The sequence below is a fragment of the Amaranthus tricolor genome, chromosome 17 (assembly GCF_026212465.1).
Source record: "Amaranthus tricolor cultivar Red isolate AtriRed21 chromosome 17, ASM2621246v1, whole genome shotgun sequence".
Lineage (NCBI taxonomy): Eukaryota > Viridiplantae > Streptophyta > Magnoliopsida > Caryophyllales > Amaranthaceae > Amaranthus > Amaranthus tricolor.
Genome location: NC_080063.1, coordinates 5151041 through 5165207, shown reverse-complemented (window position 1 = coordinate 5165207; position 14167 = coordinate 5151041). Strand labels below are relative to the sequence as shown.

Here is a 14167-nt window from a genome sequence, read left to right as displayed (position 1 = left end):
AAATAATCAGTTACAGTGTAAGTCAATCACTTTTCTTAATACCCGTGCCCATGCAAATGTAGCAACTAATAAAATACTATACTCTATACAGTAAAATACGTTATTTGTGGTGTTTGTCGTACTCGTGGGTCACGTGGGTGGACTTGTGGTTCGTGAAGGTGAAGATTTAGCTTTTATTAATGCGAGAAATTTATAAATTAATGAAATATAAGTTGAATATTTAGATGCGTATTAAAGAAGAGCATACATTATGATTAAAAAAAGAAAATGTGACTTGATCATCGTCGTTGTTTTTACAGACTTAACAATTATTGTTTATTGACACACATGAATTAAACGTTTTATAATATTAATGTTTATTTTTTATGAATCACAGTCACTAAAGTATCAAAATTTATAAATTTAAGTCAAAAATACAGAACTCCGACTACATAACCTAAAATTCCGACCATCAAAATGGTCAACACTATGTGTTATGCCCTGAATCTACAAATTTTGATACTTTAATGGCTATATTTCGCAAAAAAAAAATTAGTAAGGTTGTAATTCGCAAAAGTGTTAAACTTTAAGATTGTAAATTACGAATTATTTAAACAAAAAACACTCATTGTTTATTAATTAAGGTTGTCTCATAATGAGACGACTTTAATCAACCCTAACTATTAAAAAAATTGCTTCATGTACAAGTGTGAATATAAAATAAAAAAGAGGAGGAAAATATATACTCCCTCCGTCCCATTGCAAATCCATTGTTTTCCATTTTGGTCCGTCCTACTTAATTTGGATCGTTTTTATTTTTGGACAATGACCAACACTTTTCTTTAATCTCATCCACACATTTTAACTTTCTTTAAACTTTATCCCTATAATTTATTCTCTCTTCATTTATTATCACTTTCTTAAAAATAGAAGAATTTCTATGTAATGCAATACGAGGAAGGAATGTTGCAAGCTCGTGCACCTCGTGGAACAAACTAAATCGATGAGGATCCACATAAAATGGTGACTCATCAATAAAAATATTCTATATAATTAAAAAACATTCTATTACCACTACATACTCAGAAAAGAAAGTATTAAATCAGACTACATTGTATTTTAAAAGTAGTTGAATCATCGTACTTAGAATTATCTCACAACTGAAATTCAAGCAGGACAGAAAAGAAGAAACACAAGCATAAAATTGTTTAGATACGATGATGATTACTTCAGAAATTAGTAGCCTAATTAAGGTTAGTGTTGGTTTAGTATTATGTTTTGTTGTATTGAAATGGTTATGGAAACTTCTAGATGGCTTTTGGATAACTCCTAAACGACTCGAGAAATGTCTCAAACGACAAGGTCTAATTGGAAATTCTTACAAGTTTTTGGTTGGAGATTTGAAGGAAAATTCAAAATTACGTGACCAAGCGAAGAACAAGCCTCTTCCTTTTACTCATGACTATTTTTCTCGTATTCAACCTTTACTCCATAAACTTCTCCAAACCTCTGGTCAGTTTTTTCTATCTTAATTATTTTTTTTCTTAATTATATTCATATCATGCATAATGTTAATGAATATGAATATAATTTTCGTATCATAAATTTATGTACTAATACAAATCCAGTTAGGCTAAATAATTATTTATAGTTTTAATATTGGTTTTTAGCGTTACTAAACTGTTAATACTCCTTCTTATTCAGCTTATGTGTTTCATTTTTTCTTATGGTCAAGTCACCTTAATTGTCCAATTTTTCTTTTTGGTATGGGTTTTTGTCTTTTATGACCTTAGTAGCTTTATCCTATTTTCAATTATACCCTCCATTACTCATACTAATTTTCCTCCCTTATGTTAAAAACCTATAATACTACTCTCTTTCCTATCCTTAGACTCTCCTTAAAATCCGTAAAAAATCAAATGGGACTCTTAAGGTGAATAGGAGAGAGTATTATTTTGATATTATAAATTTAGGAGCCAATAGAAAACGATGGATGAAGTCGGATTAAATAATTATTAATTGTATTAATATTGGCCAGTAGTGTTATAGATATTTATTTTATATTATATTATATTATATTAATGAAAAAAGAAAATAATAAAAAAAAAATTAATAATGCAAAAAATGCAGAAAAAAGTTGTTATACATGGATGGGACCAGTGCCAACAGTATTGATCACAGAGCATGAGCTAATAAGAGATGTATTCACAAGAATGAATTTATTTAAGAAGCCAAAATTAAATTATCTTGTTGAAATACTTTTTTCTGGACTTGTTCGTTATGAGGGTGAGAAATGGGCTAAACACAGAAAAATTGTCAATCCTGCTTTTCATATGGAGAAGCTTAAGGTATCACATTTTCTTACAATCTTATTATTTACTTTTTCCCCCTTTTTTTTTACTTGCATGCAAATGTACTTTAGTAATTCTTTTGATTTTTATTAGTTGCTATAAACATAATATTTTTTTTTACAAGATGTCACTATCTGTAATAACTAATAAAATAAAGAGAGTATTATTCAAAGAAACTTAATTTTATATTGTCATTAGTCTGTAAGTTAAAATATAGTTATATAGAATATTATTTGAATCTGTCTAGGAACCAACTCAACCTAAATATTAAGTTGATGTTTAAGGCCCCAAGGTAGTTATAATTGAGGCCCCACGATATGTCATAAACTCTAACAGAATCGTCACAATGTAAATTTAATTGATTTTTAGTTTTTATAATTTTTATGTGTATAATTAGAGATATTTAACGGTTGAATGAGTGCATTAAGGTGTATAAAAGACTAAAAGTGTACTTGAGTTTTATTTATTATTATGGGGAAATTGATTTAAAGGTTCTTAAATTTATAAAACACTACTGACCATTGTTTCTTTAAATTTATACCCCTAAGCTTTCTTTCAATGCCATTGTGCATTTTCAAATGCACCTCACCAATAGCCTCAACCATAACTTCCTCACCACTCATGCTCACAAGTCATCACCCTTGTAAATAATTTTTTATCTCTACAAATATGATATGGGTGTACGGAGTCAAACACCCAATCACCATCATCATCACACTTGGCCAATAGCACATGACCATCCTCAATATCACTCTTGGTCTTCTTCACAAGATCATCATCATCAAGTTTTGGGAGCTCAGTCTTCTTTGCAACCCCTTTCACCAAAGTTTTTGTCTTTCTCAATTTCTCAAATGGAACTTCCCTTTTCTTCCTTTTGAGCTTCTCTCCATCACCAACCTCCATTGTTTGCTTCTTCATCTCCCTCAAAAGCTTCAAGCTTCTAAGGGTCTTCTACAACTTGTTGCAAGTATATTGAACATAGCCTCTCTTGTGGCAATGAAAGCACGCTCTATCCCCATACTCAACCTTTACCTTATTGATTCCGATTGCCCTCTCTTTTGATGGATTTCTCTCAATGACCTTTTCTTTTCCCATAGATGGAGTATCATCAACCTTCATACCAACCCCCATGGATGGTACTTCCTCAACTACTACCCCTAGTAGCTCCCTCAAGTTTTTCAACTCTCAATAACAAAGACTCTATTATTAGTCTTTGCTTTACCACCATTGTTAATAAGCTCTTCTTCTCTCTTGAGAACTCCATTAACAAACTCTTCATCTCTTGAATACCTACTGTTTTTCTCTCCCCAAAAGTTTCAACAAACGCTAATGGTTTCAACAAACCATCCAAACACTTCTCAACTTTCACCTTCTCTCTTCTACCTATCTCCAAGTCTTCCCTCACTCAATACCCCAAGGAAAACACACCAATCTTTGATACCAATTGAAAGAGAACGGCTCGGACCCAACAATGGTTGAACTAATGAGTAGAAGTTGAGTAAAAAACAGAGGATAAACAAGAAAACAATCAAACAATCAACACCAATGTGTTTATGAGGTATCTAATGATACCTCCCCCTCAAAAGATGATTACTTTCATTAATCTATTCAACAATACATTAATGACTAACCACACACACTTGAGAACAAGCTCTCAAGATAGTGAATCCATTCAACAATGAAAGTCATTCATAAACTAATACAATGAAGAAGAAAGTTCTTTTGGTGTTTTAACCCTAACTCTCTAGTTTATTAGCATCCCTCACATCCTTCTAATGATGTTCTAAGGCTCCTTATATAGCCATAAAACATATTAGAGAATCCTAGGACAAATGGCTAAAACCCCACAAAAATCCCACAACAAAACAGAAGCTTGTTGTGAACCCGAGCTAAAACCCGCTCGACCCAAGCACCTCTGCTCGACCAGGCGAGCTGAACTTCAGAACCCACTGGATTGCCCCTGCAAAACTGCTCGACCATTGCACGACTGATCCAACCTTGCTCAACTGGTCGAGTGCCTCAATTTCGTGCTTGTGGCTGTTGTACTTGAGCATCTCTTTGCTTGTGTCTTGCCTTCATCAATGTGAGATTTGGGATATGGAAAATTACGGAGAATAAACATGTTTGAGGATGAAAACTTGATTATTATGAGAAGTACATAGTATATTTCATTAAAATAAACATACACTCTTAATTCCATTATTACCAATTTTTTCATCAAACTAAAACACTTGCATTTTCAGTGTTCAATTTTTGTGGAAATATTCTTTTTTCAAACCCAAGTGGATCTAAATTCCAAAATGTGTTAAAATTGAATGAGTAAATATATTAAAAGGCCACTCTGTAATTATATTATTACTAACATGAAACATCTAAGATTGTCTAGTGTATTTAATTCGGGGCCCAATTAAATAAGTATAACAATGGATTTTTGAGGCCCTCTAATAATATGGCCCTGAGCTGTAGATCACTTTGCACATGCTAATCAACGATCATGCTAACATTCTGTATTAGAAAGTTGATACATATATATTTTACAATCACGGATTATTCGGAAACAATCTCTTTGTATTATCGACACGAGTAAGGTTGCGTGCATCTGATTCACCAAACTTCCACCCTAAGTGGGAGCCACTTAATGACGTTGAAGTAATGTAATATATGTGATTATGCAGTTTATGCTCCCTGCATTTCAAACCAGCATTAGTGAAGAGCTAGAAAAGTGGGAAGGTCTGGTAACTAAAACAGGTAGTACAGAGATAGATGTGTGGCCAAGTCTATTAAGCATTACAGCTGACGGCATCTCTAGAGCTGCTTTTGGTAGTAGCTTTCAAGATGGTAGAAAGATTTTTGACCTAATCACTGAGCAAAAAGAAATTGTTATGAGCAATATTAAATATTCTTTTATCCCTGGTTGGAAGTAAGTTCTTTTTATCCTTCAACTTTTCATACAATGTGTTTGGTAAATGTGTTTTTTGTTAATTTATCGGTGGAATTTTGACTTTTTGCTGGTAAAATGACTTTTTAACTGACTTTTAAATCAAAACAAGTTATGATCCTTTTTGATTAATTTTTTGTCTCATTAAAAGCTAACAGTTAACAACCAATGATTAATTTAAACAAAATCAAACATTGATATAGCAACTTGATTAAAAAACTTCTCCCTCTGTTTTCATTTGTTCTTCTTATTTATTTTTTGCACAGTTTTCAACGTAAATTTTGAGTCTTAATATCTCTAAATATGCATCATAAAAAATTATAAAAAATATATAATAAAAAAATATACATTAAGACGAATCTAACGAAATCTCACATAGATATATTTTATCATCTATATATGTCTTCAAATCTTAATCAAAATTTCTCTCTCCAAAATAGAATATTCTAAACGGGAAGAACACTAGAAAACGGAAGGGATTATTTAGATAGCTACCAACTCATTCAATACTTGTGAATAGAAGTCTTCAATGGGCAGGATACGAGTCGGGCCGGCTTAAGAATATATGGAACTTACATAGATCAGGCTTGAAAGTCTGACCCAGTTCGAGCCGTTTTTATTACTATAAATTATAATAATCTCCAGTGATGATCAATTTATAATTATTAAATAATCATTTATTATAATTAAATTGTTGAAACGTTAATAATCTCATTGCATATATTGTTATTTATAATAATTGTTGTAGAGCCTGTTTTCTCTATTTACAAAGGCTCATTTTCAACCCGCCATTACAAAGCCTTTTCAAAAACGGGATGGATAAGAGTTCAAAATGAGTGTTCATTCCGTTGAACACCCCTACTTAATTGATTGGTCTAACATACAAACAAAATGTTGTGCTTGAATTTGTATTAGATATATGCCAACAAAGGCAAATAGAAGATTGGAATCAATACACAAAGAAATACAAGATTTGTTGAATGGAATAATTGGGAGAAGGAAGAAGGCAATGGAAGAAGGAGAACCTGCTAAGGATGATGTGTTGGGGATACTTCTAGAATCAAACTTTAGAGAAGCCAAGCTAATGAAAACTCAAAATGTTGGTGGCAAGAAACAATATGCTTTAAGCTTTCCTGAAATGGTTGAAGAGTGTAAGTTGTTCTACAATGCTGGCCAAGAGACCACAGCAGTGTTGCTTGTTTGGACTATGATTTTGTTAGGAAAGCACCAAGATTGGCAAGCACAAGCTAGAGAAGAAGTTCTTGCAACCTTTGGGAAGAATAAACCCGATTTCGATGGCTTAAACAATCGTCTTAAAATAGTAAGTATCTTGAATCCTGCTACGACGGAAGCCACTTAACAAAAAAATAGTGTATTGAAGTTTCAGGCTGTGACAATTCGTCACATTATCACCATATGAACCCACTCGTGCGAACACAACCGCGAGGCACCTGTGGGCTCGAACCCACAAATCCATGGGATATGAACACGCCCATGAGGCACCCTTGGGCTCGAGCTCACAAATCCATGGTAAATGAGTGTTGATTTGCATATAGTATACTTAATGGGGTTCATTCTTTCCCAAATCATAAGGTATTGGGAGGATTACCCACCAAACATTATATGCAAGTTCATAATAATCCACTATTTTAATAATGTGAGATCTTTCTTACATGTAAAGTATTTCCAACACAAAGACTATGATTACTAAATTTTAATTGTTTGTGGTTAATTGATTCTTAATAGGTGACAATGATACTTTACGAGGTGTTAAGATTGTATCCACCGGTAGGTGCAACCTCTCGAAGGCTATATGATCGTGAAACAAAACTAGGAGATTTAACTGTTCCACCAGGAGTTGTACTTTCGGTGTCGATCCTTCATGCTCATTTGGATCCTAAGGTTTGGGGTGACGATGCGAAAGAGTTCAACCCAGAGAGATTTTCACAAGGGATCGCCAAGGCAACTAAGGGTACTAATGCATACTTGCCCTTTGGTTGGGGACCAAGAATATGTATCGGTCAGAATTTTGCACTTCTTGAAGCAAAAATGGCTTTGGCTATGATTTTACAATGTTTTTCGTTTGAGCTCTCACCATCATACATTCATGCTCCTACTAGTCTTACAGCACTTACGCCACAACATGGTGCTCATCTCATCTTACAACGAATTTAGCTTCCATAATTAAATCGTGTTCGATGATTGTTTTTAGTGTGTACTTGTTACTTAAATATTTTTGAATAATAATCATTTGAATTTGTAGGACGTTAATTAGTTACTTTGTACCAAATTCACTTTATTAAAAATTACATTAAAGATTGTAATAATTGATGAGGAGAGTGTTCAATTGTTTTGATAATGATATTTGAACAGTGAAACTATTTCTAACGTTTAAAAGGATTTGACACTACCTAAAGCAATGATCAGCACTTTTATAAAATTATGATCACGATTTGAAGAGAAAAAATTAGTGACTAACTAACAATTTATATCCTTAAAAAAAATACGGATATATAACTTAAAAAACATTATGACGGTGATTGGTTTATAGAAATGATTTTGAAAATAATTTTTGATCAAATAGAAATATTTGGTTGGAACCACATAGATGTGAATAAGCCAATAGAGACAAAGAGGTGTAATAAATTAATCGAATACCAAGCTCGTGCACCACGAGGGATATAGACGGTAGTTTGGTAAACGAAACAATGGTTTAATTATAAATATAAATACTTGTATTATTATTATTATTATTAATGTATGTAATAAAGTTTTAGAAATCATAAAATGATTACATTAGAAAGTGGTAGTATTAGCCTAATTAATATTACAATAAGCTTTTTGTTATGTGTAATTGTATTGAAATGCTTATCGCAACTTGTAAATGGGTTTTGGATTATTCCTAAACGTCTTGAAAAGTGTCTTAATCAACAAGGTTTGATCGGAAATTCTTATAAGTTTTTGGTTGGAGATTTAAAGGAAAATTCAAGATTGCGTGATCAAGCTTTCAATAAGCCTTTCCCTTTCACTCATTATTACTTTCCTCGTACTCAACCTTTGCTCCACAACCTTCTCGAAAGTTCCGGTAAGATATATATATATATTTTTTTTTTTACTTGAAGGATTATTTAGCTATATTATTTTGAGTGAATTTTATGTGTTCAATTGTTGTGATATACTCGGATTCTTTTGTCAAAATGGTCTTTCTGGGAGACTATTTCTGAATAGATTGGCCCATAAAAAAAAATATAACGTAGCAGTAGACATTCTTGAGAAATGCCTTTCAAGAGACTGACTGTGTGAAATATAATGGAAAGAGGAATCGGGTTGAAGAATGAGATGAAATTAAGTCAATAATAAAAATGATCTGTTAAGATGGAGAGGAAGTATAAATTTATGGATGAAATCAAAAGAATAAGAGTAGGATTGTAAAAAAAAAAAAAAAAAAAAAAAACAAAAACAAAATCAGTGGATGATTAGAATAGAAATTAGTGTAAAATGAAAAAGACATAATAAGTATATCTGATTTCCTCTTAATTTTGGAGTTCTTTTATTTTTGGTTGTTCATGTAAATTTTTAATATGTTTCCTGCGTTTTGAAATCCTTGCAATATTTTGGTCATGTGTATTATTTATCGTTTAATTTTATTTTATATATTGCGGTTAATGTGTAAGTAAAATATAGTCAAGTGGAATCTTGTTTGAATCGTTTAATCACATACTTTTATAATATTAACTTTTTATAATTTTTAGATGTATATAATTCACATATTAATTAACAAATAACACATTGGATTGGGTAAAAAGTCAAATATAGCAAGTACAATGGAACAGAAAAAGTATATATTTATTTTTGATATCATATTTTTAAAAGAATATACATGATATATCTTGGAACTGTAACAAGGGGACATAAGATTCGTAATTTTAATTCTTATCTACCCGTTATTTTAAATGAAATATATAATTATCATTATATATGAAGAAGACATGTGTATGTAAGTATGTAAATATGTAACTATACTTCTAACGCGAAAAGCACACATATAGTAATATTGGATGGCATAATAAAGTATATAATAAATTTTCTTTGTTCCATTAATACTTACAATTGATGGAAATATATTCTCACACAATATGTCCCAATCAGTTATAAGTATTTCAGAATAGAGATAATATTTTAAAAATTGCCCTTGTTCTAGGTTTGTATCAAAATCAAAAAAACAAAGGAAAATCACATTATAAATTGTCTATCTCATTTTGATTTTACAAAACTTTATTTTTTATATCCCATTTAATTTTACTATTTTTTGTTTTGTTTGTGGTCTCACATTCTATATCCTATTATAATTTACAAATTTACCTTATATATATCTCATTCAAATATTTTGTCATAAAAATTCCTTTGTCTTATTCATTTACTTCATAAAGCAAATTTGTTCTAAAAAAGTCTTTACGACTTACGAGTGTACTATTTGAGAATCGAACTCGTGTGAAATAAATGACCTCTATACCTATATATATATATAGGTGGAGATAGAAGATGTTATACATGGATGGGACCAGTGCCAACAGTATTGATCACAGAACATGAGCTAATAAGGGATGTTTTTACAAGAATGAACCTTTTCAAAAAGCCAAAACTAAACTATCTACTTGAAATACTTCTCTCTGGACTCGTTCAATATGAGGGTGAGAAATGGGCTAAACACAGGAAACTTATTAACCCTGCTTTTCATACCCAAAAGCTTAAGGTATGTTTCACTTTTTCTAATTATATTTTTCTTACATACTTATTTGCTATTTCTTATAATTTTTTTTAGTTAATCTGCTTATTTGGTTATTAATATTAAATAGTGGTCGGAAGTGATAATGAATATGTAGTGTAATTCAGGTAGAAAATTTACTTGATAAGGTTTTAAGTTATAATTGACTTATTCTAACAACCCGTTTGTTAGTAGTTATTAAATAGAGATGATAATAATAATAATGAAAAATTAGTATAATTTTGATAAATCTCTTAGCAATTTAATGGTTGTGTTTGTTCTCCTTTATTTAATCATATCATTGTTTTCAAAATTTCATTCTAATGTATTATCATTCAAAAAGGTGGTATTTGATGGTAATGGAAAATTGTGAATAAAAAACTTTTTATTATTAGAATTTTATTACCATAAAAATGATATGATATATTTCTTAAAAATATATATTACAAGTTTTTTTCATTATTACCTCTTAGTACCAATAACAATCAAACAGACCATAATAATTTTTTCTGATGTTCATGTATAAAATTTATTTTCATGTATTACCATTTAAAAAAATGGTATAAACTCATATGGAAAATTACGGAGAATAAACATGTTTGAGGATGAAAAGCTGATTAGTATGAGAAGTACATAGTATATTTCATTAAAATAAACATAAACTTTTAATTCCATTATTACCAATTTTTTCATCAAACTAAATCACTTGCATTTTCGGTGTTCAATTTTTGTGAAAATATTTTTTTTCAAACCCAAGTGGATCTAAATTCCAAAATTTGTAAAAATTGAATGAGTAAATATATTAAAAGGCCACTCTGTAACTATATTATTACTAACATGAAACATCTAAGACCGTCTAGTAAATTTAATTCAGGGCCCAATTAAATAAGTCTAACAATGGATTTTTGGGGCCCTCTAATAATATGGCCCTGTGTTGTAGACTATTTTGCACATGCTAATCGACGATCATGCTAACATTCTGTAGTAGAAAGTTGATACATATATATTTTACAACCAAGGGTTATTCGGAAACAATGTCTTTGTATTAGCGACAAGAGTAATGCGTACATTTGATTTACCAAACTCCCATCCAGCTACTTAATGACGTTGAAGTAATGTAATGTACGTCATTATGCAGTTTATGCTCCCTGCATTTCAAACCAGCATTAGTGAAGAGCTAGAAAAGTGGGAAGGTCTGGTAACTAAAACAGGTAGTGCAGAGATAGATGTGTGGCCAAGTCTTTTAAGCATTACAGCTGATGCCATCTCTAGAGCTGCTTTTGGTAGTAGTTTTCAAGATGGTAGAAAGATTTTTGATCTTATCACTGAGCAAAAAGATATTGTTATGAGAAATATGAAGTTTTCCTTCATCCCTGGTTGGAAGTAAGTTCTTTTTCCTCACTTGTAAACATAATATTTATATATATTACTATAAATAGAATGTAAGAGTAGGTTCAATCACACATATTGTGTGCTAATTATATCATAGACGAGTTTGGCTAATGAGTAATAGTTGTTAGTTGGCATCTGGTAGCTCATTATATTTGCTGATTTGATTAGCTGATTTTAAACACACTGCTATGAGCATGCGGCTTGTTAAAAAACAACTTATTCATGACAATAACACTATGTTTGAATAGCAAATTAAAAGAAAAAAGAAAGAAATGGAAGAGAGAGGGAAGGAAGGGAAAGGAAAGGGAGGGCTAAGAAGGGAGAGTACTTCTTGTTTGTTTAGAAGAAAACGGAAGGAAAAAGAAAGAAAAATGATTGTATTTCCTCTAAAATTTTCCAGTTTAGTAGATATTGTATTCTTAACAAATCCCTTTTGTATCAAAATTAAACAATGGATCCTTCATCCTTTCAAATTTCTCCCCTTTCTTTCTTTAGATGGTTTGATCATCCTACCTTCTATTTCTATCAAAATAAACTAAAATTACTCAATAAGCTATTTTTTCAAATACCCTTGTCATTTACATGATTGATTTTGTGTCAGGTATTTTCCAACAAAGGCAAAGAAGAGGTTAGATGAAACACATAAGGAAATACAAGATTTATTAAATGGAATAATAGGGAAAAGAAAGAAGGCAATGGAGGTAGGGGAAGCTGCTAAGGATGATGTGTTGGGGATACTTCTAGAATCAAACTTTAGAGAAGCCAAGCTAATGGAAACTCAAAATGTTGGTGGCAAGAAACAATATGCTTTAAGCTTTCTTGAAATGGTTGAAGAGTGTAAGTTGTTCTACAATGCTGGCCAAGAGACCACAGCAGTGTTGCTTGTTTGGACTATGATTTTGTTAGGAAAGCACCAAGATTGGCAAGCACAAGCTAGAGAAGAAGTTCTTGCAACCTTTGGACACAACCAGCCCGACTTTGATGGCTTGAACAATCGTCTTAAAATAGTAAGCTCGATCCCTTCATTTTGTTCTTATATTTCTGTAAGGGTCAAACACTTAATAACGTTGGAGTAATGCCTTGAACAAATGATGGTGATTAGTGAATATATACGTGTTAAGGAACCAACTCAACCAAAAGTTTAAGCTGATGGTTAAGGCCCCTGCATATGCTATTATATACTCTAACATGCCGCTTCGCACGAGAGCGCTTTGCGCTATAAGTATGGACGCAACACATGCTTTCTTTATACATGTCGTTGAATGTGCCAATTAAATAAAGGATGGTTGAGATTTGTATCAGTGGCCTCTTGTCATGCTGGCTTTGATACCAGAATTTTCTTATATGTTTTATAGTCTAATGATACGGAATGTTAATATAAATTGTTTTTGATTCTTAATAGGTGACGATGATACTTTATGAGGTGCTAAGATTGTATCCGCCAATAGGTGCGACCTCGCGAAGGCTATATGATCGGGAAACAAAAGTAGGAGATTTAACTGTACCACCCGGGGTTGTACTCTCGTTGTCGATCATTCATGCTCATTTGGATCCTAAGGTTTGGGGTGATGATGCGAAAGAGTTCAATCCGGAGAGATTTTCACAAGGGATTAATAAGGCAACTAAGGGGACTAATGCATACTTGCCCTTTGGTTGGGGACCAAGGATATGCATTGGTCAAAATTTTGCACTTATTGAGGCAAAGATGGTTATGGCTATAATTTTACAACGTTATTCTTTTGAGCTCTCACCATCGTACATCCATGCTCCTACTAGTTTTATAGCTGTTTCGCCACAACATGGTGCTCATATCATCTTACATCGACTTTAACTCTATTGATAGTTTATAATAAGGTTTACTAAGCCATTTACGAGCAGTTTTGTTAGACTTTGTTTGGATTGAAAGAATTTGTTGACTCTCTTAGGTTTTGATGATGACTACACTTCATATAAACAAATATATATTTAGAGATTTTTTGCAGGTCAATATTCGGTCGTGATAAGATCGTTGATGGTACCTATGACTTGGTCTATGAACATGTACTCGTCAAAGGAATTCAAAGAAGTTAGAAAAGGTATATCGCTTAGGATGTCAAATGTAGACATGAGGTCTACTGTTTCCAAGTTTGATGATCTAAAAAAACTGGAATTTGAAAACAATGTAGTGTTCCCAGACTGGAGTCTGAAGTAAATACGTCTGCTGGAAATTCTGATTTTTATGATTTCTGATTTTTTAGTTGATGTATTAGTTAAAATTAATTTGTTGCATTATTTAATTATTAAAGTTAATTGGCAAAATACTTTATAAGCACCTAACGTGTGATTTTCTAAAATTCTTTTTATTAGGCTTTTGTTTCGGATCTATATTTAGTGAATAACTAAATTGGCTAAATGTAGTGAAGGGAACCGTAGCTGATTTTAGTAAAGGGATACTTAGCTATTATTAGTTAAAGGTAACCGTGCCTATTATTAGTTAAATGTAACTGCACCTATTATTGGAAAAGGGAACCATAGCTAATTTAAGTTAAAGGGAACCGTAAGCTATTATTAGTATAGGGAAACTATAACTAATTTTCCTATTGTTAGTAAAAAGGAACGGTAACTATTGTTAAGGAAACCGTGACTTTGATTTAATCAAATGTACACCTATTTTACCTTTTGTTAAGGAAATAACCGTGGGTTTTGACCTTACTAATTGAGATCCATATAATTCTCCTTATTATCAGGGATAAGGGAATAGTG

The 14167-nt window shown here is 31.7% G+C and overlaps 2 protein-coding genes across 2 annotated transcripts; both read left to right on the top strand.

Annotated features, from left to right (window-relative positions):
• Positions 1 to 975: 975 nt before the first annotated feature.
• On the top strand, positions 976 to 7660 carry LOC130804732 (cytochrome P450 72A397-like). The gene is made up of 5 exons (XM_057669286.1): positions 976 to 1491; positions 2110 to 2327; positions 5006 to 5250; positions 6184 to 6589; positions 7015 to 7660. Exons 1-5 carry the CDS (start codon positions 1197 to 1199, stop codon positions 7441 to 7443), a joined length of 1593 nt encoding a protein of 530 aa, XP_057525269.1. The 5' UTR covers positions 976 to 1196; the 3' UTR covers positions 7444 to 7660.
• Positions 7661 to 7796: 136 nt separating this feature from the next.
• LOC130804731 (cytochrome P450 72A397-like) lies at positions 7797 to 13736 on the top strand. Its single transcript, XM_057669285.1, has 5 exons — positions 7797 to 8353; positions 9798 to 10021; positions 11172 to 11416; positions 12027 to 12432; positions 12828 to 13736. The coding sequence occupies exons 1-5, from the start codon at positions 8056 to 8058 to the stop codon at positions 13254 to 13256; spliced, it is 1602 nt and encodes a 533-aa protein (XP_057525268.1). The 5' UTR covers positions 7797 to 8055; the 3' UTR covers positions 13257 to 13736.
• The last annotated feature ends 431 nt before the right edge of the window (positions 13737 to 14167 follow it).

Coding starts and splice junctions, on each gene's coding strand:
- LOC130804732 (XM_057669286.1), top strand. CDS start 1,197: ATGATGATTACTTCAGAAATTAGTAGCCTAATTAAGGTTAGTGTTGGT. Junction 2,328..5,005: donor TTCATATGGAGAAGCTTAAG/GTATCACATTTT, acceptor GTGATTATGCAG/TTTATGCTCCCTGCATTTCA. Junction 5,251..6,183: donor TCTTTTATCCCTGGTTGGAA/GTAAGTTCTTTT, acceptor AATTTGTATTAG/ATATATGCCAACAAAGGCAA.
- LOC130804731 (XM_057669285.1), top strand. CDS start 8,056: ATGATTACATTAGAAAGTGGTAGTATTAGCCTAATTAATATTACAATA. Junction 8,354..9,797: donor CAACCTTCTCGAAAGTTCCG/GTAAGATATATA, acceptor ATATATATATAG/GTGGAGATAGAAGATGTTAT. Junction 11,417..12,026: donor TCCTTCATCCCTGGTTGGAA/GTAAGTTCTTTT, acceptor ATTTTGTGTCAG/GTATTTTCCAACAAAGGCAA.